This window comes from Lynx rufus, unplaced genomic scaffold (genome assembly GCF_022079265.1).
Source record: "Lynx rufus isolate CCGP_SWC_20201006 ecotype Redwood Valley unplaced genomic scaffold, mLynRuf1.p SCAF_31, whole genome shotgun sequence".
NCBI classification, from domain to species: Eukaryota; Metazoa; Chordata; class Mammalia; order Carnivora; family Felidae; genus Lynx; species Lynx rufus.
Window position 1 is genome coordinate 100425 of NW_025814847.1, and position 26267 is coordinate 126691.

At 44.6% G+C, this 26267-nt stretch overlaps 1 protein-coding gene across 6 annotated transcripts in view; it reads right to left on the reverse strand.

The window, feature by feature from the left end:
• Positions 1 to 26267, reverse strand: part of SDHC (succinate dehydrogenase complex subunit C) — a 64852-nt gene that overhangs the window by 28495 nt on the left and 10090 nt on the right. For 4 of the 6 annotated variants that reach the window (XM_047093048.1, XM_047093045.1, XM_047093046.1 and 1 more), the window contains exons 4-5: positions 19508 to 19569; positions 4163 to 4326 (exon numbers count right to left, since the gene is read on the reverse strand). In XM_047093048.1, the coding sequence (XP_046949004.1) occupies positions 4163 to 4326; positions 19508 to 19569 (226 nt within the window). Of the gene's footprint in view, positions 1 to 238; positions 1091 to 4162; positions 4327 to 19507; positions 19570 to 26267 lie in introns of those variants that run through there. The other 2 variants (XM_047093044.1, XM_047093043.1) reach the window with 1 other exon arrangement.

The window sequence follows — 26267 nt, forward strand, 5'->3', positions numbered from 1 at the left end:
AAGCTTCCTTTCTCTTGCTCCTTCCGTCTCTGAGGCTTCTGTATGATATTCGATCTCTGGCTACTTGCATTTGATTCCCTAAAGACTGTTCCAGTGGTCAGTGGCAGAGGGACGAGCGGTTTCCCTCCTGTGAAAGGTCAGATTGGAGGATGTGAACGCCTGAGAGCAGAGGGAGTGGGGAGGAAACTGGCTCCTCCCCGACCGCCGTTCTCTGGGTTTCTCTCGATTTCAAGGAGAGTCAAAGACAAAACGATTTTTTTAATTCAGTTTCAGAAAAAGATGCCCTACGAACTTGGATTAGCAAAGAGGCTCGTTTTTCCAGAAATGCAGGGGGGAAAAAATAACCCTTCACAGGTTCAGCGATAACTTTCTGGGTCTTCCTTTTGCATCAAGAGCTGTGTATCTCCCCCCCAGAGCACCTGCTTCAAGAGTCAACTGACTCTCTTTATCTCCCTCTAGCTGGGACAGGCTAATTCCCCACCACCCCCACCCCTCTGCTTTCGGTCATGCTGTGTGGGCGCTGAAGACCCTGGGCTCTGACCAGTGAACAGAACTGTCCTTTAAGCTAGCAACCCACAGGCGGTGGCGCCCACAGCCCCACTCCCGGTCCCCGTGGCAGAGGCCACAGAGCTGGCATTGTTTCCACTGTCTCAGGAAGAAGGAGCCAAAAGCTGACCGTCAGCACAAATCAAGGCCCAATATGGACAGAGAATGAGGGCTCCCAGGCCCGGAGTAGGCTGTAGGCTGGGGGCAGGAAAAGGGAATTTTTGAGTCATTCCATCTTTAGAAACGAGGGGAAACTGGGCCCTTTCCCACTGCCATGGCTCCATAAGGTATCTACTGCTACTGAGCTCCAAGGGGATGTGCGAGCACAAAGGGTCTGAGGAAATCAGGAGAACTGCGCCTCGGCTGGAGAAGAGAGTCACCAACAGGAAGACAGGTCAGTGAATCATTTATGGGAAGACAATGCTGGCAACTTCACTCTTCACATGGCTGCCAGCCCTACAGAGGACAACACAGTAAGAACCAAGACAGCCACTCCAGACTGGTACAGCTGGGGGATCTTCAGACCTTTCCCGAGGTCCCACATCTGCAGAAAAAAGGAAAAAAAAAAAAAAAAAAAAAAAGAAGGAGAAGAAAGCAAGCAAGAAAGGATTTCAGCAATCAGGGTCCTGGCTACTGTCCTTTCTGACACAGGAGCCCCACCTCATGGAGGGCAACCGCCCTCAGCCCGGGTCAAGGGGGAAAGCGCTTCTCTCACACCCGACCCACCTCCACCTTTCTCAAAGCCCGTGCGACATGGCACCCACCATCCCCTTCTCCCGGGGACAGGAAAGGCATCCTCGGCCCCTACATACAGAAGCCTCCAGGCTGAAGAGATGTAACTTTCCCTCGTGACACCACCACCAAATCAGTGTTTCCCCAAGTGTGTCCCTCCACAAACTAGTCCCTCAGAATGCTGAAAGTTACTGCACGAGAAAACTTCTATGGTCAAGTGAATTTGGTGGCCGTTTAGCTGCAAGACTTCTGAAACAACTTATTGACGTACAGCGCGAAGCTCCACAACGGGGGCGCACTACACGTGATTCCTCAGACACAGTGGCTCACGGGACCCCCGCTGAGAAGTCACATCTGTCAGAGAACCAGTACCCTAAGAAAATACTCTGGGATCTAGACCACGACGTCTCAGTTGTTTGTCAGTATATTTATAGCGAAAGTTCACGAAAGAATAAGCGATATTTACCATTAGCGTGTGTGTGCTACGTTCTGTATGCCGCATCCTACTAAATTCCTGTTTTGTTGTTTTTTTAAGAACCTCTATGCCCAATGTGGGGCTTGAACCCACGACCCTAAGACCAAGAGTCGCACTCTCCACCGACTGAGCCAGCCGGGCACCCCTAATTTCTGGTTTTGTGGATAATAACCCACTAACCTGATTTTCTACCCATTGCAACAAAAACCAGGGGTTTAAAAACACTGATCTCGACTCTCTTGTACCCCAGGGACGCTAACATACTGTACTCTGAGTCACTAAAAGATCCCCTAGGGCAAAAGCAGAATTTCTAGGTTCTACACTTTCCACACTTGGCTGCCCCCTGCACAGCACCAACGCCCACACTCTGGGTTAAGCTAAGTCAGGAGCACTTCAGAGAAAAGTCAGGGAGAGCTCAGCGCGGGGTCAGGGAGTAGGAGTCAGGCCTCTCTCTACCTGGATCAGATTAGGAGTCAAGCAGATTCCACATAGAGCTGTTCTGCCTACATAGGAACGGTGTTTTACCAAAAAAAAAAAAAAAAAAAAAACCCCAAAACAAAACAAAACGGAAAAAAGGAGCCCTACTGGCTGGTAGTGATGGAGGGACACTCCTCAGAACACTAGAGACCCTGTCACTTCTCAGTCTCCTACGTCAATGCCACTGACCACACCCCATCAGGTCTTCAGGGAAGGCAGCTATCAGGCTCAGAGAGGCTCAGAGGGTGAGAGCTGGCACTGCCGTGCAGAGTAGACCAAATCCTGTCCCACACTCAGAGCCAGCACTCGCCACAAGAAAAAAAAATAAAAGCAGATTTAAGGGCTTAAGAAAAGCCTTTAGGCTCCCCACTGTGTCAACAAAGAGATTACCATTACAGGCAGGAACCAGGGCAGAAAAACCTTGACTGCATTCTGAGATTTTGCAAGACCTCTTCCCCTAACCCCCCCTCTTACTGAGACCAAAGCAGATACATGGCAAACCCCGCCTGAGCCAGGATGTGACCAGAGGAAGCTGATCGGCTGATTTTCATTAGAGAGATCTGTTCTGCGGAATAAGAAGTCATTAATGGAAATGCCCTCCTTCCCTATCCCCTCCCAGAGGGCAGTGAAGTCATTGTGAATCAAACTGAACACCACCCCAGGGAACAGTTGATAGATACACTTAATTAAATAGGTCATTCAGTCCCTCACTTTTCTGATTCCATTAAAGTGTCTTTTGGACCAGACTGAAATTTAGAAAGTGCTTGTCTCTAGACTCTGATGTGGAAGGTTTAAAGGTCACATTAAGGCAAAAGTATCCATCTGGCAGATGACTCAGGTTCAGAAGGAAGGAAGATGAGAAACAATGGAATCAAAATTGTCTTCCTGGGAAAGAAAGCAAGGCTGGGGTAGGGAGATCACAAAATCTTAAAAAGCTGGAGGAGAGACTAATCTCTGGCCCGGGGCAGGCGTGATTAAGCTTTAATCCCTTTATAAAATAGAGATGGAAACACTAGTTTTGAACTGACCCAAAGGTCACACAGGAGGCAACACCAGGACAGCTTTTAGGCCATCAACAAATATTTAACCCCAATATTAAAATCTGGGATCCTAGCTACCCAGCTGCTGTTAAAGGTGGCCCCATTCTCTCTAACAGCTCAACAGAAGACCAAAAACAGTTCGGGCATCTGGGTGGCTCAGTCGGTTGGGCGGCCGACCTCAGCTCAGGTCATGATCCTGTGCTTTGTGGGTTTGAGCCCCGCGTCGGGCTCTGTGCTGACAGCTCGGAGCCTGGAGCCTGCTTCGGATTCTGTGTCTCCCTCTCTCTCTGCCCTCCCCCACTCACACACACACTCTATCTCTCTCAAAAATAAACACTAAAAAACAAAAACAAACAAACAAACAAAAAAAACAAGCACTCCACCCCTTATCTCCAGTTAAAAAAAAAAAAAGAACAGTCAATGCGATCCGATGTTAAGATAACAGAAGTTAACAGAAGTTAATATATTTGACTCCAGCAGTTTGTCACCTGGATTGACAGGAATCAGCAACCATCTAGCTCATAACTGAAACCCCAGGCTCTAGAACAGAGGCTGACACACAGTAGGCGCCAGTTAATTACGCGTGTACTAAGTACGCCTCCTAGGCCAGAGGGACGTCCTGGCTTCAGGGGTCTCTTGTAGTGCGCCTCACACCACGGACGAGTTCGCAGTGAGACCAAGCAAGGGTCTGGCTGGCCTACACCCAGTGCTCGGCGGGGCTGCCGAGCAGGGCACGGGCCCCGGGGACCCGTTGAGCTTTCCCCAAGAGGCCCCTGGGCAAAGGTCAGCACAACTAACTTCAGGGGCAGCACCAAACCCAGGCAACAAAAGAGAGAACCCTACGTTCCCCTATATTCCCTTCACCCAGAAAGCGCGTAAACAATGAACTTACCAAGTGTCGGATCCCATTCCAGGTGTGATACATGAGAGGGAAGACAAGAGCGAACTTGGCTGTGTAGATCAGCGATGGCCCCAGACACAGGGACTTGACAAGTTCCAGATGGGACTCAAAGTTCCCAGGGACCAAGAGGGCCGACAAACCAAACAGAGAGACCCCTGAGGAGAAAACCAAATAAGCCCATTAGAGCTGCCCACCAGCTGCGGCTAACATAACACATAAAACTGGTTCTACGACAGCCCCTGGCACCTGTCGTACAATTCTCACCCATTTTGAAACGGGCAAGATTTAAACTAATGCTCGCGTCTGTGGTGAGCGGGAGGCTGCCTGGCACCTGACCCTAATCTCTGAAATCTGCCACACACGTTAGCACATTATTCCTCCTGTCAACATCCCTCTCTACAAGAGCAACACCTGCCACTCCAGAAGTCACCTTCTGACTGCATCTAGATTATCATCTCAGGAAGGAAAAAATAAAAACAGGATATTCAGTCCTATGTCAAGACTGAGAAACATTTTTTAAGTCGTTCAAATCTCTACCCCCCCCACACACAAAATGTAACTCAAAATGGATCAGAGAGCTAAATGGGAGAGCTAAAACAGTAAAACTCTCAGGAAATCACGGGAGTAAATCTTTATGACCCTAGATTAGGTGCTGGCTTCTTAATATGATGGCAAAACCATCGGTGACAAAAGAATAAATTGGGCTTTATCAAAATTAAAATTTTTTTGCTGTGAACCATGTCACCAACAAAGTCAAAAGACGAATAAAAGGATAGCATGGGGAATAAAGTCAATGACACCGTAACGGCGACGCAGCCACATATAGTGACATGGTAGCTACACTTGCAGCGAGCACAGCATAATGTACAGAGAAGCTAAGTCAGTGTTTGTACGCCCGAAACACACAACACTGTGTGTCAACTACACTCAAAAGAAAAAGTAGGAGAACACAGAAGCTGTTTGTAAATCGTCTGTCTGATAAGGGACCTGTATCCAGAATACATCAAAGACTCTTACAGCTCGATAATAAAAAGACAACCCAGGGGCGCCTGGGTGGCTCAGTCGGTTAAGCGTCCGACTTCAGCCAGGTCACGATCTCGCGGTCCATGAGTTCGAGCCCCGTGTCGGGCTCTGGGCCGATGGCTCAGAGCCTGGAGCCTGTTTCCGATTCTGTGTCTCCCTCTCTCTCTGCCCCTCCCCCGTTCATGCTCTGTCCCTCTCTGTCTCAAAAATAAATAAACGTTAAAAAAATCAAAAAAAAAAAAAAAAAAAAAAAAGACAACCCAATTTAAAAACAGGCAAAGGAGGGGCACCTGGCTGGCTCAGTCAGAGGAGCGTAAGACTCTTAATCTCGGGGTCAGGAGTTCGAGACCCACACCGCTAACAGAGATTACTAAAAAAGATAAACTTAAAAAAATAGGCAAAGGATCTAAATAGTAAAGATAAATAAATGGCTGATAAGTACGTGAAAAGATGCTCAACACCATTAGCCATTAGGGAAACGCAAACCAAACCCATAATGAGCAGCCCCTGGGTGGCTCAGTCAGTTAAGTGTCCGACTTTGGCTCAGGTCATGATCTCACAGTTTGTGAGTTCAAGCCCCACACTGGGTTGTCTCTGTCAGCTCAGAGCCCACTTCAAATCCTCTGTCTCTGTCTGCCCCTCCCTCTCTCTCTAATAAATTTTTAAAAATCTTAAAAAAACATCACAGTGAGAAGCTACTTCACACCTACTAGGATGCTGTATCTAAATATAAAATTACGTGCACCTTTACATAAAATATGCACATTTATATAAATACCAAAAGCGTTCAGTCTGTCTTTAGTAACATAAATATAAAAAGACAGATAATAACAAGTGTTGGCAAGGATGCAGACAAATTAGGATCTCAAACACTGCCGGTGGGAATGTGAAATGGTGTTACAGTCACTTTGGACAACAGTCTGGCGTTCCTCAAAATGATAACAGAATTAACACATGACCTAACAATTTCACTTCCAGGTATACACACAAAAGAAATGAAACAGAAGTCTACTCAAACACTTATACACAATAGCAGCATTACTCACGGTAGCCAAAAACTGGGAACAACCCAAATACCCATCAATCGACAAATGAGTAAATTAAACACAGTCTAGCCGTATACGGACACATACTACAACACGGAGGAAATTTGGAAATGTTATCCTAAGTGAAAGACACCTGTCACCGAGGACCCCGTATTGCAGCATCTGCTTATATGAAATGTTCCACACAGACAAGTCTACACAGACCGAGTAGGTAAGTGCTTGCCTTGGGCTAGACGATTGGGAGGGAAATGGGGAGTGATAAATGATATGGGGTTTCCCTTTGTAATGATTAAAACGTTCTAAATCTTCATTGAGGAGGGCACTTGCACTGGGTGTTGTATGTAGCGATGAATCACAGCAATCTGCCCCCCACAACCAAGAGCACACTGTATACACTGTATGTTAGCCAACTTGACAATAAATTATATTTAAAAAAAATATGTTCTAAATCTTATCGTGGTGGTTGTTACACAACTCTGGGAATATACTAAAAACAGAATTCTACACTTTAAATAAGTGAATTGCATGGTGTATGAATTACGTCTCAATAAAGCGGTCATAAGAAACAATCTCTACTCCAATAGCTGCCACCTAGTTCCCACCCCTACACATTTCCACCGGTAACTGTGGCTCATTACAGAGTGATTCTCAACAGCACGGTGAAAGGCTATTAACTTTATTTTAACAAGCATCTAATTTTCCGTCTCCACTCAAGGTAGAAGAGGGACCAGAACTGTGGCAACTGAGCACCAGAAGGAATCTTGTGCAAGTCAGGCTACTGAGATGGCTATGCAAACTCTTTCCAAGAAGATCTGTTTTTCTTTGAGCGGGCAAAGAAGGGAGAGGGGGCAGAGGGAGAGTGAGAATCTTAAGCAGGCTGCACGCTCAGCATGGAGCCCAGTGAGGGGTACGATCCCACAACCCAGGGATCGTGACCTGAGCCAAAATCAAGAGTGGACACTTAACTGACTGAGCCACCCAAGCGCCCCTCCAAGAAGATCCTAAAGAATGTGAAATATTTACAGCGGCAGGAGTTGGAAGACAGCGTGCAGGGAGTGTAACTTCTAGAAGGCCATTCTACTCCACTCTTGTCAAGTGTGGCAAACACACACGCCTCCATTTCACAGACACTTACGAAAAGCATCCTTCGTACTAAATCTGTATGAAGCTTGCAGACAGAAAAATGAAGACCTGGTCTTTGCCCTTAGGAAGCTTAGTGTCCAGCTTTTTTTTTTTTTTTTACTTAGGGAGATCAATCCACAGGACCAAGTAAGGTGCTAAAGGGCACCAGCCCACAACCAAGGTATCTGTGTGCACAGGGCGCTAAGGAACTCAAAGACAACAATCAAGATCCATCTGGTGGGAGGAGCAGAGTACCCTGAAAAGCTTTTTCGCGGAGGTGCTTTTAAGCTAAGTTCAAAAAATCTTTTAAGTTTATTCATTTATTTTTGAGGGAGGCAGAGACAGTGTGAGCAGGGGAGGGGCAGAGAGAGACAGAGAGAGGGGGACGGAATCCCAAGCAGATGCTGCACTGTCAGCACAGAGCCTGCCACAGGGTTCAACTCATGAAACCTGAAGATCATGACCTGAGCTGAAACTGAGTCAGGTGCTTAACCGACTGAGCCACCCCGGCGCCCCTGAGCTGAGTTTTGAGAAAAGAGATAAGGGGACAGCAAAGTGGGGAGTGGTGGGATACATCAACGAGGGCCTTACATACCAAACTACAGAGTTTAAACTTGATCGTGCCAGTCGAGGATGACAGATTTCAGGGGCGCCTGGGTGGCTCAGTCGGTTGAACGTCTGACTTCGGCTCAGGTCATGATCTCGCGGTCCGTGAGTTCGAGCCCCACGTCGGGCTCTGTGCTGACAGCTCAGAGCCCGGACCCTGCTTTGTCTGTGTCTCCCTCTCTCTCTGCCCCTCCCCTGCTCGCACTCAGTCCCTCTCTCTCTCTCTCAAAAATAAATAAAAACATTAAAAAAAAAAAAAAAAAAAAAAGGATGAGATTTCATCCTGGTACCAATCAAACGCAGTTCACCTCAGCGCCAATCCGTACCAATTAATAATGACTGTCTCAAGTGTTACAGTAAGACATGCAGACAGCCAACAGGCACACGAAGAGATGCACGCCAAGGGTCACCTGGGAAACGCAAATCAAAACCACAAGGACACATCACCTCACACCTGTTGGAATGGCTAGTATCAAAAAGAAAAGAAATACCAAACGTCAGCAAGGATGTGGAGAAAAGAGAACCCTTGCGCACTGGTGATGGGAATGTAAATCGGTGCAAACACTGTGGGAAACAGTATGGAGGTTCCGCAAAAAATGACAAACAGAAATGACATGTGATCCAGTAATTCCACTACTGGGTATTTACCCAAAGGAAACAAAAATCTAATTCAGGACCACCCGGCTGGCTCAATTGGAGGAGCATGTATCTCTTGACATCAGGGTCATGAGTTCAAGTCCCACATTGGGTGTAGAGATTACTAAAAAAATAAATAAATGAACTTAGGGCCCCTGGGTGGCTCAGTTGGTTAAGCGTCCGACTCAGCTCAGGTCATGATCTCACGTTTCATGAGTTCAAGCTTCGCTGTGCTGACAGCTCAGAGCCTGGAGCCTGCTTCGGATTCTGTGTCTTCCTCCCTCTCCCTCTCTCTCTCTCTCTCTCTCTCAAAAATAAATATCAAAACAAATTTTTTTAAATAAATGAACTTAAAAAATTCACTAATTCAAAAAGATATATGTACCCCTATGTTTATGGCAACATTATTTACCAATGGCCAAGATATGGAAGCAACCCAAGTGTTCACTGGTAGGTGAATGGACAAAGAAGATGTGGTGTATGCACCCCAGTGGAATACTACTCAGGCATAAAAAAGAATGAGACCTGGCTATGTGCTACAACATGGCTGGAGTGAGAGGGTATTATGCTAAGTGAAATAAGTTAGAAAAAGACAAATAGCATATGATTTCACTCATACGTGCAATCTAAAAAACCAAACAGACTCTTAAATACACAGAACAAATTAGTGGTTGCCAGAGAGGAGGTGGATGGGGGAAGAGGTTAAATAGGTAAGGGGGATTAAGAGGTACAAACTTCTGGGGCGCCTGGGTGGCTCGGTTAAGCGTCCGACTTCCGCTCGGGTCATGATCTCATGTTCGTGAGTTCGAGCCCTGTGTCGGACTCTGTGCTGACAGCTCAGAGTCTGGAGCCTGCTTCAGATTCTGTGTCTTCTTCTCTCTCTGCTCCTACCCCGCTCATGCTCTCTCAAAAATAAACATTAAAAAAATTTTAAGAAAAAAAGAGGTACAAATTTCCAGTTATAAAATAAACAAATCACAGAAATGAAAAGTACAGCACAGGGGATACAGTCAGTAATACTGTAATGACATTGTACGGGGACAGGTGGTGACTTCACTTATACTGAGCACTGAGAAATGCAGAGTTGTCAAATCAATATACTGTACACCTGAAACAACCAACCAGAAAAAAGCTGTTGTAGTGAGAAGGACTGTGAGGCTGTATCACATACACAAACACTGATCTGCCCTCGGCTCAGAAGGAGACGTTTACTTGAGCCAAAACCTGCCATTCTTTTTTTTTTTCTTTTTAATGTTTATTTATTTCTGAGAGAGAGAGACAGAGACAGAGCATGAGCAGGGTAGGAGCAGAGAGGGAGGGAGACACAGAATCTGAAGCAGGTTCCAGGCTCTGAGCTGTCAGCACAGAGCCCAAAGTGGGGCTAGAACCCAGGAACCACAAGATCATGATCTGAGCTGAAGTTGGACACTTAACCGACTGAGCCACCCACGTGCCCCAAATCCTGCCATTCCTAATGGGACTGATAAATCCTCAAGGGTTTTAAACTGGACAGTGATATGCTCACGTATGCCCTTTGAGAAGGTCAACCTGGCAGCCACAGGGGGATAGAGGAGAGTAATCACAGGGGAGGCAGGAAGTCTGAACAGGAGGCTCTGGGTAATTCCGGGTCTTCGGTGGATGAAGGTGGTAGCCTGACTGAAGACAGTAACAGAATAAAGAATGGACAACTAAAAAAGATATAAGGAGGTAAGATCTGGGGACATGGGGTAAATGAGGGAAGTCAAGGGTGGTGGTTTGCATGAGCGACTGATAATGCCCTTTACCCACACAGGGAACGAGGGAAACACACTCAGGTTTGGTTTGTCAGAGGACTGACACTGATACTCTGGGAAGGGAAAGACAGGTTCAATTCAGAGGACACCTAAGGTGGAGGTACGGGAGGAACGTCAAGGTTGCATATGCAGTAAGCAGCTGGATCAAGGTCTAAAGCTCTGACCTGAAGACACCGATCTGAGCGTCATCCCAAGTTCAGTGATCAGTGAAGTCTGAAGTGTGGACGCGGCAACTGGGGGAGGGAAATCCACCTGGCGATGAGGTCCTCAAGAGCAAGGGCCATGACTTACTCATTTCTGTAACCACAGCATTTCACACAGTGGCTGGCACAAACCAAGGTCTCTACGTGACTGGGTCGAGGAGTACAGGTGGCAACCTGGGACTTGTGACTGGAGCCCGAAGTGGGGGACCATCAGCCCGAAGGGCCTGAACCCTTAACCTGTGAGGTCTGCACTAACTCTGAGTGGTGAGTATCACTACTGAACTGAATTGGAGGACACTCAGTTGGTGCGTGGACAATTGAAAAATTTGTTGTTAATGGGAAAAATATGAATTTGGTGTCAGAGCGTTGTGTGTAAAACAGTTCAGAAAAGAGCCCCTGTTTTTTGATGTCTATTTATTTTTGAGAAAGCGAGCAAGCGTGCATGGGTGTGTGTGTATAGGCGAGGGGCAGAGAAAATGGGGGGACAGGGAATCTGAAGTGGGTTCTGTACTGACAGCAGAGAGCCAGATGTGGGGCTCAAACTCCCAAACTACAAGATCGTGGCCTGAGCTGGAGTCGGACGCTTAACTGACTGAGCCACCCAGGCGCCCCAGAAAAAAAGAGCCCTTTTTAAAAGAACAGAAAGGCAGCCAGCCAACACGGTCTCTCCTCTAATTATACATAGACTGGAATTTGTGTGGTGATCCCCAGATCTCCCTGACCTCCCAGAAACATCACTTAATTTTTTTTTTCTGATTACAAAAATACATTGCAAAGAACTACAACATTATAGAAGAGTATGGTTTACAAACGTTCCCCATAATCCCACTACTCAGAGATAGCCATTTTGTGTATATCCAGAGACACTGTGTCATTTCATGTCATTTTCATATCAGAAAATACCACCTACTGCAAATACAATTATTGCTACAGCCATCGTTTACTGAAAACTTACATAATTATTTAATCCTCCTAACCATCTGGAAAATTGGTACCATCTTCACTTAGCAGTGAATGAAATGAGGTTCAGAAACATTAAGAAGCGTATCCAAGTTTACTTAGCATCAAGTGAACAGGCTGGAATTTGAACACAAAACTCAGACCCTTTCCGCTAACACCACACTTTTTTCTTAAGCACTTATAAACTCCTGACTCGTAACTGTTTTTTTAGACTTGCTGGTGTTTCCATTGTTTAAAAAATACTGATCTTGAAAAAACTGGCTCGGGGTTATGGAGGAGAATGGTGTCGAGAACAACTGATTTATTTTGAGACGTTTGTTTGCTTTCAAATTGATTAAGCTAACAAAATTCTATGACATTCATAGAAGCAAAGGCTGAAGATGTTGCTGTTCACATCCCAGGATTTCCATTAGTTTGGACTCTGGAAGGTTATCCCAGAGTAGGTGGTGTTATTCTAAGATGAGGCAGCCTGACCAGTCTGGTCTTCTGGGAGGGGAGTGTTGCTATGAGCGGCCATTCCTGGGACTCAGCAGTTAGACTGCTGTCACATGGGGTGCACAGATCAGAGCGGAGTCTGTCTGGATATCTTAGGCATATGTGTGCCTATCGAAGTTTCGGATGAAGGTTTGCACTGAAATTCCAAGAACAGTGGGGGGGTCCTGTGACCTTCTAACTTTCTATCTATCCAGACCAAATCTATCCAAAGATCCTTGAATCCTCTTGGGTCATATCTTCTTCTCAAATCTTCTCAAACTCTCTCAGTTCATGGTACCTCAGTGTTTTCGGTAATTTTTTTTTAGGGTGCCCCTAAGCCAAAAGAGATACCTAACAGTTTTGTTTCTTAACTAATTAGATCCAAACAACTCAAGTATTTATGGCCTGACAATTTAGCAGCCATCTGGAAAAACAAAAAACAAAAAAACTATTCACATAATGGCAAGAGGAATTTTCTTTTTAATTTCAGTTGTCAATAACCACAATGACTTACTAATGGGATGTATACACTGCTGGATACTGCACAACTTCTCCAACCCTGGCTATCAGACTGGCCGTCACCATCATCGTTTCCAGGTCCACAGATTCTCACACGGGCCAGGTTGAAGGATCAGCCTTTCAGTGAGAGACTGCTTGCATACACGGGCAAACCTCTGCTCAGGCAGTCAGGTTCCTTTCTGGAAAAGCCAAAGGCCTTACGTACAGACCTATAGGTAATCAGTGGAACTCTGAAGTGGCTGCTTTTCTCTTCTGGGCTTGGCATGAGAGGGAAGGGACATCAGTCACTGATTCTCAAATGTGGCGTGTTATGGACACAGCAGGAATCCCGGCCACTGAGGCGGCGTGGAGAAAGCAGCAGCACAACCTGTGCAGTCAGACAAAGCAGTCCAGTTCTTACTGTCACTAACCAGCCACTTACTCCTCACTTCCCTTTCTGCTTGTATTAATGCCAGTTAGGATGGTGAGAATTAAATTAAATACTAGACATGAATTTCCTAATACAGGCCTGGTGGCGATTATTATTTCTGTGAATGCTTGGGATACTTCCGCACCGTTCAGAAAATGTCTCATCATCTGTAGCTGAAGAGCTTGTTCTCAGCCTTTCCTACTCACAAGTGCTACGGTTCTGTCCTCGCATTACCAGGATGAAGTGGCCTGGCAAAATCGATGGTCTCCAGAAGAGCAAATGCTTCTCCGAAGGGTTTTACTTTTTCTCAGTGCAGGAACACTCCTGCCGCCACCCCCTCCAGAGGCTGCAGGGAGGCCGACAGGCACAACGGGACACCATGAGATTAGTGTGCGAGCACTTTAGATACAAGAACAATCAGGTGCTGTCACCGGGGCTGGGTGAACCATCACGTGGACGGCTCCGGCAAGGCTCTCGCACAGGTTTCCGTTCTCATCTGCAGGGACATCTGCAGGGCCGTGCTGGGAAGAAGGGTCTGAAAGGGCTTCGGATGGCTTCTGGAAGTGGCCACAGGACTTGCTGCCAACCTGCCGGGCTCTGTATGTAGCGCTTTACTGCAGTGCAGCAGGCCAGAGCTGGTCCCCACAGCCCAGGGAAAGCACCACTTAATTTGTCTGATTAGATGGGACAACTTTAGTGGCTTTGTTTTCCTAATTTACGTTGTTTAGCTGTTAGAGGAGCCCCTCCTTGGGCACTGAGGTCATTGGAGGAGAGGCTATCACCAGCTTCCTGGTATACTAGGCATCAGAGGGGAATTTGGGAAATCGCATATTTGGTTTCCTCTCATATATTTTTTTCACTTGTAATGAGGAAAGCTTTGGCCAAAGTCACTTTTGACTGAATTAACTGATTGACATTCCTTGTTCAAAGATGTGCTATGGTAAGAAATATATATTTGGTCTCTCCCCCTAGTTCCTGGCACACCAGTCCCGACACCTTTGGAACTTCTAGAGTGGGAAGAGTGTCTTGGGATGACCGGTGGCTGGGGGCCCCTAGACAGCTTCAGGACGGGGGCTAGTTGCCAGAAAGACCAAGGCAGGGATGGAGGGTTGGAACTTCTATCCCCACCCCCTCCTCCCCATCCCCACCCCCCACATCTCTGCAAAGGAGTGGCTGGTGCTTGAGCTAATATGGCCAATAACGTGATCAATCCTGCCTAGGTGAGAAACCTCCATAAAACCCCCTGAACGACAGGTTTTGAGCTGCTTTCAAGTTGTTGAACACATCAGGTGCAGAAAGGGTGGTGTTAGAAAAACCCACAGGCCGACCATGGTGACGCTTAGGGCAAAGCAGCAAACCTAACTTGATACCTAAGCTAACTGCAGTTTCAACTTCCCAGCAGTGTAACCAGTCAACACGGAATTTCCTGGTCAATCTGAGCAAATTTACTGATAGGAAATTTACTGATAGATACCTTCCATGCCCCTCAGGAGGGCAACCTTGCCTAAACAATGCATTCCTTGCTACTAAATTCCTTCCCCCCCCCCTTTTTTTTTTGAAGATTTTATTTTGGGGGCATCTGGGTGGCTCAGTCGGTTAAGCATCTGACTATTGATCTCAGCTCAGGTCATGATCTCACTGTTCGTGGGTTCAAGCCCCGCATCTGGCTCTGTGCTGACAGTGCGGAGCCTGCTTGGGATTCTCTATCGCACTATCTCTCTGTCCCTCCCCTGCTCGCTCTCTCTCTCTTCTCTCTCTCAAAATAAATAAATAAACTTAAAAACATGTTAAGATTTTATTTTTAACTAATCACTATACCCAATGTGGGGCTCAAACTCACAACGCCAAGACTGAAAGTCACATGATCCACCCACTCAACCAGCCAGGCGCCCCTCTTTTTTTTTTTTTTTTTTTAATGCCTTCTCTCTACCTTTAAAAACCTTTCTTTTGTTTAGCTCAGCAGAGCATCTCCTTGCTAAAAGGGATGCTGCCCAATTCATGAATCAATTCATAAAGCCAATCTGATTGTCACTTTTACTCAGCTGAACTTTGGTGTTATTTTAAATACACCAGAGAGGGCATGGGAGCTCCACGCACACTGACAGCCGCCCGTCCACCCCTATATGTTGTCCTACATTCCTCTTCCATTTGGCTCTTCTGAGGGGCATCCTTCATTTAAAAAAATCACTAAATGTAAGTAAAGTGTTTTCAGGAGTTCTGATGAGCCGTTCTAGCAAATTATCAAGGGAGGGGTCATGAAGACTCTGATTTACAGCCAGAACTTTCTATCTGGTGTTTAATTCCCACAATCCTAACTAGGCATTAATACAAGCAGGAAAGGAAGTGAGCCTATATAGTACCTGGTTAGTGACACATTGGGAACCGAACACAGATCCGCCCTACTCCCAAAGTTTACTCTTGTTACTTTGTCTCCACTGCCTCAGTGACTAGGATTCCTAACACATTCGAGAATCAATGACTAATGTCCCATCTCATGACAAGCCCAGAAGAAAAAAGCAGTCATTTTCAAGTTCCATTAGTTACTTTAGAAATCTGTAAGGCCTTTGGCTTTTCTAGAAAAGAAACGGACGGCCTGAGCAGAAGGCTTGTGTATGCATTCAGGCAATCTCTCACTGAAGGTCTCTGACCTGACCCGTATTTACTAACAACCCCAGACCTTCAGGACCATTCCCACACCCCTCTGAGGTCACTGTAAGCTTCATTTGTAGTTGCAATTCCTCCGAATACCTGCTATTTTGCACCCGCCCGGGCTTCTTCTAAACTCATGGGGTTTCCGGTGGTGTTGCCGCATCCTGACTGCCTCCCCCAGCCTCACTCTTGCTGCAGCTTCCGCTACCTGCCACTCTCAAGGGACTGACCTGATCGCATCAAGACTGTGATACCATCCGTCACTATGAAAAGCCATGAGTGTCTTACTCCCTACAGCATCTAAGCAATGGAAGAGTATTACTGGCCATCTCTTCCCATATTTTAAAGGATTGTTTACGAAGTCCCTTTGCAATAAATTCTATTTTAAAGTCAAACTAGCGTCATCACACTTTTTGGTTCAACATGCTTTTCATGATTTACATATTGGCTGCAAAATCTCTACAGTGGATTTGTCCCAGCCAGCCTGTCCTATTACTGGAATGAGAACAGGAACTTTCCTTCCTTCCTTCCTTCCTTCCTTCCTTCCTTCCTTCCTTCCTTCCTCCCTCCCTCCCTCCCTCCCTCTCTCTCTCTCTCTCTCTCTCTCTCTTTCTTTTTAATGTAAAGCTCTATGCTCAATGCGGGGCTTCAACTCACAACCCCAAGATCAAGAGTCAAGTGCTCTACTGACCGAGCCAGCCAGGCAGTTCCCAAAAAAAAGGAAACTTTTATGACTTCCAAAGATCTACAGGATCAAGTTCCAACTTCCCCACACAGCAGTCAAGGTCCTTCACTGTCTAGCACATTTTCCAGCCTTACCTTCTGCCACTTCTCCCGTAAACACTACTCTCAAACAACCAGACCCAGTCATCACCATCCAGTGACTCTGGACACTTCCCAACCCCTAGGCCATAAGGTAGTTTCTCTGTTGGAATGTCCTCCTCTACCACCTCTTAATGAACTCTCCTCCTCATCCTTCTCTCAAGCTCTCCAACTTCTTCACGGATGGTCTCTCCTCAAGGACCCCATATTTCTATTAGAAAGTTATTGCAGAGCATTATATATATTTATTAATCTTACTCCTTAGATTCCTCTGCCCTTGAGGGTAGGGGCCATTACTATCACTATTTAATGTCTAATGCAAGCAGGAGATGAACTAGAAGGCAGGAAAAATGAACATTTCTGAAATGACCACTATGAGCAAAATGACTTAGACGGTTGTATTCATTTAGTAAACGGAGATCTACTAAGCACCTACTGCGTGTCTGCCAGTGGGTATGGAGGGTAAAGAAGGTACATGCAGTCCCCACTCTCTGTAGAGTTAGCAGTCTAATAAAAGAGACAGATTTATAAAAAGTAAGCAAACAAAAGAATTACAAATATGTAATAAAAGCTCCGAAAGAGGCGACCAGTGCAATAAGAACTATGAAGGAACAGTGCTGTGAAACAGAAAATTAACAAAAGAACTAGAACTGGAAACTCCTTAGAGATGGTGGTAGGCAAAGTCCATTTTTTTTTTTTTTTTTTTTTTTTTTTTTAGGGGGAAGAGAGAGACGGAGGGAGGGAGGGAGGGTGGAAGGGAGGGAGAGGGTGAGAGAGAGAAAATAAATGAAATAAATGAATCCCAAGCAGGCTCCACACTCAACACGGAGCCCGATGTGGGGCTTGATCCCATGACCCTGGGATCATGACCTGATGATTCTGGTCAATGCAATCATGCAATGATTCTGGGGTGAGAAAGGCTTTTGCTCATTCAAAGGAATTCAAAGACCAGTGTGGCCAGAGCACAGGAAGCAAGGGGAGGCAAGGCCAGACAAGGCAGGGCGCTCTATGCCACGGTGGAGAGTTGAATTTTAATCTAAGCGCAAAGGCAAATGCAGTGATAGGGTGACTCTAAGTGTGACACGATTCAATTTATTTTCATAAGGTTTTGTTTCTCCTGCCGTTAAGTGAAGAACAGACTGGAGGAGAGCCACAAGAATGCAAAGATCACAGATGCTGGGACTGACTTCATTTCAGGCCGAATTCACCATCTGGTCCAGTGCGCCTCATCTTCTAATAGACCGCTGCCATTAAATTTATCATACTTCTCATTCCTGTTTTCGTAAGTCAACATCCAGAGTGTGGTTTCTTGAAATCCCATCAATTCTGGGAGAGGCACTAATAAGATGCTCATTTTAACAAGGAATAAAACTGAGGTTTAGAGAGCTGGCCGGGTTGCCTACGTCACCCACCTATTGAAAATAGGTTCCCTTCCAGTTTTGAATGGACCTTCAGCATTTGAGGGAAACAGGAGAACTACCACCATATACACAACAGCCACTACGTTCCATCCTAGAATTAGGGGAGAACGTTAGGGATAAACTGGATACGTGCTGATGAATACAAGGTCTTTCAAGGGGGTAAACATAGGAAAGAAGTAAGTTACTGCTAAGTACGGTTGTGAAAAAAATATGTATCACCGTTAGCTATGTTTGGCAAACGAATATTTTTTAATTAGTATGGTCTATGAAAGAGTCAACATCCTCTGTCTCATTCGGTGGTGATAAATACACTGAGATGAAAAGGGAAACTAAAGCCTGATAAACTGCTCTTGTTCTTTCAATGATTTTTAGGATTAAATTTGCTCATCAACACCACCAAACTAAGCATAAAGAATCAATCTAGCAATTCTAAGATTCAAAGTAGGCACAAAGAAAGTAACTGTGAATTTACAGCTAGCATAACCTAATCTTGAAGTCTGTTATATTATTTTCAGTCCAAGTGGGTTAAAAACCGGAAACTATACACAGATTCCAAGACAATAGCAATCATCCTTCTACCTGGATTCCATCATCCCTTTACCAACCAAAGGAATGATAAGTAGGGATGATAATATCCGATCTTAGGTAGGAGTTCCTATCCCGACTTGATTTCCAACAAAACAAATCTGACTTTGAACGGCAAAGACAGGGCATTAGCTAATTTCTGCCAATGTCTTAGCAGCAGCTGCCTAAATACAGGGTCCCTACACTTGAGCCAGCAGTCCCGCTGATGAGCACTTCTGTAAAAACACAGTCTACAGGAGTCGAGGGGGGTGGTCCCTGAAGAACATCACAGAAAACAAAAATATGTCCATATTTCCTGTACCAGCCAGGGAAAAATTTAAAATACAGCTGATCCTCTTGTAAAGTATCTCTCTATTGTAGAAAGATGCGTCAGATCCCAAAACCTGATTAAAATCTGCATCCTTCCTGCCTGTAATAAACCTGACTACCTGAAATGGATGCACTAAGACCAGCATACAATTCATACCACGTGAGTAAATAAATAGACTTTCTGGGCCGTAAACCAAGATTTTGCAAGAGTGGAGAAGGACTTGGTTTTTTGGGCCTAATCAATTCTAGGTGATACAGAATGGTGCTAAAGCTGAGTTTCTGGAAGAATAAGGTTGATGACTAATCTCGGACAGTGTTTGGTCAATGTGTAGTCGGCCCACACATCTCTATGACATTTCTACCTCTGTTCTCTGTAATTTCAATAAATATATAATAGTGTGCTAGGGATAGGGGCACCTAGGTGGCTCAGTCGGTGAGGTGTCCGACTCTTGATTTCAGCTGAGGTCTTGATCTCAGGGTCGTGAGTTCAAGCCCCATATTGGGCTCCTCGCTGGCTGTGAAGCTTACTAAAAACCAAACAAACAAAACACCTGGCTAAGGAAAGAACATAAGCTTACTGGGAACTCATGATGAATTGTTAAAGGAACAAATGAACAATAAGCTTAAATGGACTTGTCATTTTCTCTAAATCAAGTTGCTGATTTGCACAGGAGGGGGTGCTAAGAGACACAGAAACAGCAAAGTTCTTCAAAGTGCATGTGCCGGTGTGCACGTATGCGTAAATACACGTGTCCATACCTGCACTCAAGGCCATACCAGTACCGCGGTGGCAAATGGACATCGCCATGGGAAGCGACCAACTGCAAAGAAATACACAAAGGCAATTAAAAAAAAGGAAAATATGACACAATAGAGAGTTCATTTTTAAAAAAAAATTTTTTTTAATGTTTATTTATTTTTGAGAGAGAGAGAGAGAGAGAAAGAGAGAAAGAGAGAGAGCTCAAGAGGGGAAGGGCCAGAGACAGAGGGAGACACAGAATCTGAAACAGGCTCCAGGCTCTGAACTATCAGCACAGAGCCCCATGCGGGGCTCGAACTCACGAACTGCAAGATCATGACCCGAGCCGAAGTCGGACGCTCAACCGACTGAGCCACCCAGGGACCCCAATACAGAGTCCATTTTGGCGAAGAGAAGATAAACTACTTGGATATAGGCACTATTTACATACAAAAACAAAAACAGCTTTTGCATTCTTGTTTCCACTTTCTAGTTTGAATACATGAAAACTGATTTATTTCAGGAGAAGCATCCCTCCCTTTCGCCAGAAGGAAACTCCTCCTTTCCTAAGAAGGAACAATGTGGGTGGGTCAAAGACGCCAATTAAAGTTGCATCAAGTTAGAAAATAATCACTAGACTACAACCACCTGGGTCTTCCCTTGCTCCCAGGCACAAGATTGGAGGAAAAGGAAAACCAAGTGAGTTTTGTTTATCTAGTTTCACAGAACACACAGTCACCCCTGAACTCTTACTATATGCCCGTAAATATTCAAATTGAGCATACCATTTACTCCCTGATAAATTACCTATCCCAAATTTTTAAATCCAATTTTCCTGGATTTAGTGTATGTTTCCTAATCCACAGTAGTTTTGAAATACTTTGTCATCAAACCCCTTTCTAAATCACGCTCTGAATCATTAATTTGCCAAAGCGTTTCCACAGAAGGACAACTAACACTGCTATATTCTGGACCTGGTTCTCATGCTCGAGAGAATTGGTTAGTGAAATGGAAAGAACAGAAGTCTTTGGATAAAGTGAACATTCACCCTAGAGAGTCAGCTTAGATAGGAAATGCTGAGCCTACTCAGACCATATTTTCAACACTCTGGAGGGAAGGTACCCAAGCAAGTTGAAAAAAATCTCAAAAAGAAATTCTAACTATGTAACGAAAATGGTCACAGTAAGAAAGGAGTAATGTCCAAAGAAACCAAAAAAACTGGCTAGACACCACTCTGCTTAACTCAGACTTAACAGGATAAATATAAAAGGCGGAAGAAGAGCCACATAACAAAGGACAAGCAGAGAACAATGACATAATTTGGTTAGATAAATCAGGAGACTAAAACCCAGAATGAGCTGAGGCTTGCAAAAATGTCAAGGACAACAAAAAGGGGCTTTTAAAATTGTATTCAGGGAAAGAAAGCCTCCTGACCGGGATGGACAATTTTATGTTAATAGATGACAGAGTACAAAGCAGATTGCTCAACTATTTTATTTGTCAAAGAGAATGATTATCAGACTGAAAAAGACAGAACAAATATTGATTTGAGAGAACTGAAAAAAACAGAGATGGGGAAATTGTAAGACACTGCTTAGCATTCCGAATGCACTTAGGGCCCATGGCCAGTGAATGAAATCCCATGACTGAAAGAGCTACCCGATAAAACATGTGCACTGCTCTGGTATTTAGACATACTGAAGTGGAAAATGGGAGTGATAGGAGAAACTGCTGAAGTCAAATGTTACCCTAATTTTCAAAAATGGTTAAAACCATAGCCTGGGTTAGCTTAGTGCTGAGTAGGTAAAGGAGATTTTATTTCCCAAACAACCACAGTCCTATTTCCAGTTTCACATGACCTTCCAGAATCTTGTCACTCCTTATAGCTCCTTGTAACTCAGGCAAGTAAGTGTTTAGCCCTTTTTTTTTTATTTTTAAAAAAATTTTTTTTCAATGTTTATTTATTTTTGGGACAGAGAGAGACAGAGCATGAACGGGGGAGGGGCAGAGAGAGAGGGAGACACAGAATCGGAAACAGGCTCCAGGCTCCGAGCCATCAGCCCGGAGCCTGACGCGGGGCTCGAACTCACGGACCGCGAGATCGTGACCTGGCTGAAGTCGGACGCTTAACCGACTGCGCCACCCAGGCGCCCCAAGTGTTTAGCCCTTTGAACCTTCATGACTGACTGCCTCAAGAAACAGAATGTACCAGAATGGGCATTGCGTGACTTCCAGAACGCACTCTCTCCTGCTACGAGGAAGCCCAAATAGCCTATGCAGAGAGATCACGGAGAAAGACTCAGGTGGAGAGAAAATGATGGTGCCTTTAGAAGCCAAAATCAACCCAAGACATAGGAGTGAATGGACCTTCAGATGAATTCAGCCCCGGCCTTTGTGTTTTCTAGCTGAGGCCTAAATATCACAAAGACAAATCATTTCCACGATTTCCTGCTCACACATTAGGTAAGAGTCTAGTATAGAAAATCAAGATTTTTTAATTCATTTACAGAAAAGATAATCACTAAGAGCCACTAAAATTTTCCCTTAGGAAATTTTTTTTTCAGGACATGAGATCCCTTTGAACACAGATGATATCTTATTCATCTCTGTATTTCCAACTCCTAAAAGAGTATCAAGCACACTGAACAATCAACAAATACTTGATTTGAAATGTATTCATTTTATTTCCTTTTTGGACTGTTAATAGAATGCTAACCAAGGAAAAGCTAGAGACCTAGGATATATGAGTTTCAGCATGTGACTTAACAATCGTGCTGCAAATAATACCATCGACAAAGTAAACAACATTTCTCCAAGGAAGATATACAAATGGCCAGTTAGTATATGAAAAGATGCTCAAAGTCACTAATCATTAGGGAGACACAAATCAAAATCACAATGAGATACCTCTTCACACCCGTTAGGATGGCTATTGTTAAAAACAAACAAACAAAAACAATAAAGAATGAGTGTTGGTGAGGATGTAAAAAATTGGAACCCTGGGCAGTATTGGTGGGAACATAAACCAGCGCAGCTCCTGTAGGAAACAGTATGGCGGGTTCCTCAAGAAATTAAATCATTACCATATGTCCTGGCGGTTCAATTTCTGGATATATACCTACAAGAACTGACAGCAGGGATTCAAAGAGGTATCTGTGCACCGATGCTCATTGCAGCATTATTCCCAATAGCCAAAAGGTAGAAGCCACACAAATGTCCGTGGACAGATGAATGGATAAGCAAAATGCAACGTATACGTACACCAAAGCATCTGTTCAGCCTTAGAAAGGAACGGAATTCGGACACGTTCTACAATATGGATGAACCTCGAAGACATCGTGCCAAGTGAAAGAAGCCAAGCACGAGAGGACAAACATTGTATGATTCCATTTCACAAGGCACCCAGAGTAGTCTAATTTACACAGATAGAAACTCAGTGGTTAGGGGTTGGGGCTGGAGGCAGAGAATGGGAATTGTTGCTTAATGAGTATGGAGTTTCAATTTAGGAATATAAAAGGATTCTGGAAATGGATAGTGGTGATGGTTTGTACAACAATGGTGAAGACATTTAATGCCACTGAACTGTATACTTAAAAATAGTCAAAATGACAAGTTTTGTATATTATGCATATTTTATCGCAATAAAAAAAATGTTAAAAAATAAGACAACCCAATTAAACAAATGAGCGTAGGATTTGAATATTCCTTTCTCCAGAGAAGACATACAAATGGCCAATAAGCACATGAAAATCAATAAATGGATGTTGGAGAAAAAGTGTGCTTGGATTTATTTCACATGACTCAAGGTAAACCCAGAGCCACTGGATAGAAGATATAAGTTGTAGCAACTTCTGCAGTGCGTGGGTGGCTCAGTCATCCGACTTTGGCTGGGGTCATGATCTCATGGTTTGTGGGTTTGAGCCCTGCGTCGGGTTCTCTGCTGTCAGTGCCCTGTCTCCCTCTCTCTCTGCCCCTCCACTGCTCACTCTCTCCCTCTCAAAAATAAACATAACAAATTTAAAAATATAATAATAAGTTGCAGCAACTTCAATAAAAGAAGAATCTTTCTGATAAACAAAGAAATTCCCAAACTGGAAAAGGGCGGTAGGGAGTTCCTTGTATGCTAGAGGGGTATAAGCCCAGGCAGAGACAACCACGTGAAAATAACACAGAAGAGATTCACTCATCAGGTACAACCGTGACTTTTAAACTTTTCTGGGTTTTTTTGGTGAGCAGCACCTTTCTTAAAATGCAAAAACCCAATACAGTGAAACCTTGGATTGCGAGTAACTTATTCTGCGAGTGTTCCGCAAGACGAGTAAACATTTCCAGTAAATTTTGACTTCATAAACGAGCGATGTCTTGCAATACAAGTAGTATGTGATATGGAACATCACGTGATTCCAAATGAGCCAACGGTTCCTCTCTCTCTCTCTCTGCAGGATTGTGAGTGATAGTCTCCCATGCTCGGATGCTCAGTCTCAGGCCACGGTGTTTGGCAGAAATCAGTAATTTTTTTCAGAACGTTGGAAGGTGCCCACTCTGGCACTTGTGTATTTTTTGTCACTCCAAAGCACCTATGGGCAGTCCTTTGCTTTTCCATCCAAGAGTAAGCTTAGGAATGCTTTGCTTCATTCTAGGTCAGGCTGCCTGCAGATACAGACCTTTTCCTCTGCTGCCTTATTGCCAGTTACGTTAAATACAGAACATGACAAGAGTTTATTAATACTGTACTGTAGGGGCGCCCAGGTGGCTCAGTCGGTTGAGTGTCCGACTTCGGCTCAGGTCATGATCTCACAGTTCGTGAGTTCGAGCCCCACATCTGAGCTGTCTGTGCTGACAGCTCAGAGCCTGGAACCTGCTTCAGATTGTGTGTCTCCCTCTCTTTCTGCCCCATCCCCACTCATGCTCTGTCTCTCTCTGTCTTAAAAATAAATAAAACATTAAAAGAAAAATTAAAAAAAAAATACTGTGCTGTAGCCAACATCCATTGGTGATAGTGAAAGACGTCCTACACAATAACCCACCTCTCTCGTCTCCCTCCCACCAGCCATGAAGGTTTTGAAAGGAAAGTGCAGGTTAGTTTATTTTTCTTTATACTTTGTATTTTCTTTATTATTTGGTATTATGTTACAGTATTGTAATCATTTCTTTATGAATATTTTTGGGCTGTAGAACAAATCATCTGAGCTTCCATTATTTCTAATTGAGAAATTCGCTTTGATATACAAGTGCTTCGGATTACAAGCATGTGTCTGGAACAAATTATGCTTGTAAACCAAGGTTTTACTGTATGTAAAACAGATCAAAGTGAAGTTGCTTTGGTTACCCAGGGCCGGGGCCCATAGCTGCATGTTGGCCAGCCACACACAACTACCCACGGAAGCTTAGTGGAATATCCAAAGTCCCAAGGAACATTCTTAAAACAGTGAGGTTGGGGCTCCTGGCTGGCTCAGTCAGTAGAGTGGAAGACCCTTGATCCTGGGGCTGTGAGTTCGAGCCCCACGTTGGGTGTATAGATTCCTTAAAAAGCAAAATCTTAAAAAACAAAACCAAAAAACACCAATGAGGTTGATGAGGAAATTAAATGTTATGGCCCCTTTCATCTCCAAGTTTCAACCCTAAGTTTTTTTTTTTAATTTTTTTTTTTTCAACGTTTATTTATTTTTGGGACAGAGAGAGACAGAGCATGAACGGGGGAGGGGCAGAGAGAGAGGGAGACACAGAATCGGAAACAGGCTCCAGGCTCTGAGCCATCAGCCCAGAGCCCGACGCGGGGCTCGAACTCACGGACGGCGAGATCGTGACCTGGCTGAAGTCGGACGCTTAACCGACTGCGCCACCCAGGCGCCCCCAACCCTAAGTTTTAAGAAGTTTTCTAACATCCTTTTCAGTGGCTCTTGTTCTCCTGATAACTTAAGCCCTGTATACATTTTTGCTTTGATAAACTGATGCAATTTAGTGAAATAAATAATACTTCATAAAGTGCTCCCTTGACCATTTACTCCCTCCCATGCCTCCTCCAAAAAACTCTAAAGAAGTTAGTAATAGAAAATATGATTCCATAAAACATAAATCAGACATCTTTCCTGGACATATCACCTTGGAAACAGCCCCATGCTCTCTGATGCTTTTTTCCCCCCACAAGTATGTCTAGAAGGTAGTGAAAGACTCATGCCACCAGCCTACTAACATTCGTTACGTGACCCAAGCAAAAAGGCCAGGGCTTTAAATACAGATTCAGAGTAATTTGAGAAGTTCTTCATCATTATAATTTTTCCCCAAATATTTTCTCTCTTAAAAAAAAAGTTCCACCAAGTTGCAAGGATTAAGATCACCTATTAGTCTCCTTCTGTTTTAGTAGAATGCCCAATTTCTGCAATCAGAATTATTTCTGGAATCTGGCTTGGAAAAAATCTGAAGGGTTGTGGTATTTGCGGAGGTGGTAAAGAAACGGCCAGCCTCCCTGGCAGGAACCCAAGTAGAGAGGGTAGCGGGGCTCCAGCTGCTTTGCTGCATGAACTGGAAAGGAGCAGATCTAGAGGGGTTTTTCTTTGAAGACACCAGCTTACCAGTTATCGATGCTACTTCCGAGGACAACGGATGAACAGCTACAGATGCATCTGTGTATATGTATACACTCACATACCTACACAGACACCTGCATTTGCATCCACACATATCCTAGCTCTGTCTACTGAAAAGGGCCTACAAGCAATGACATCCTGGTAGCAATGAGAACATCTAGCACCCAGATCTTGATTTCGCAGGAGCCTTCTT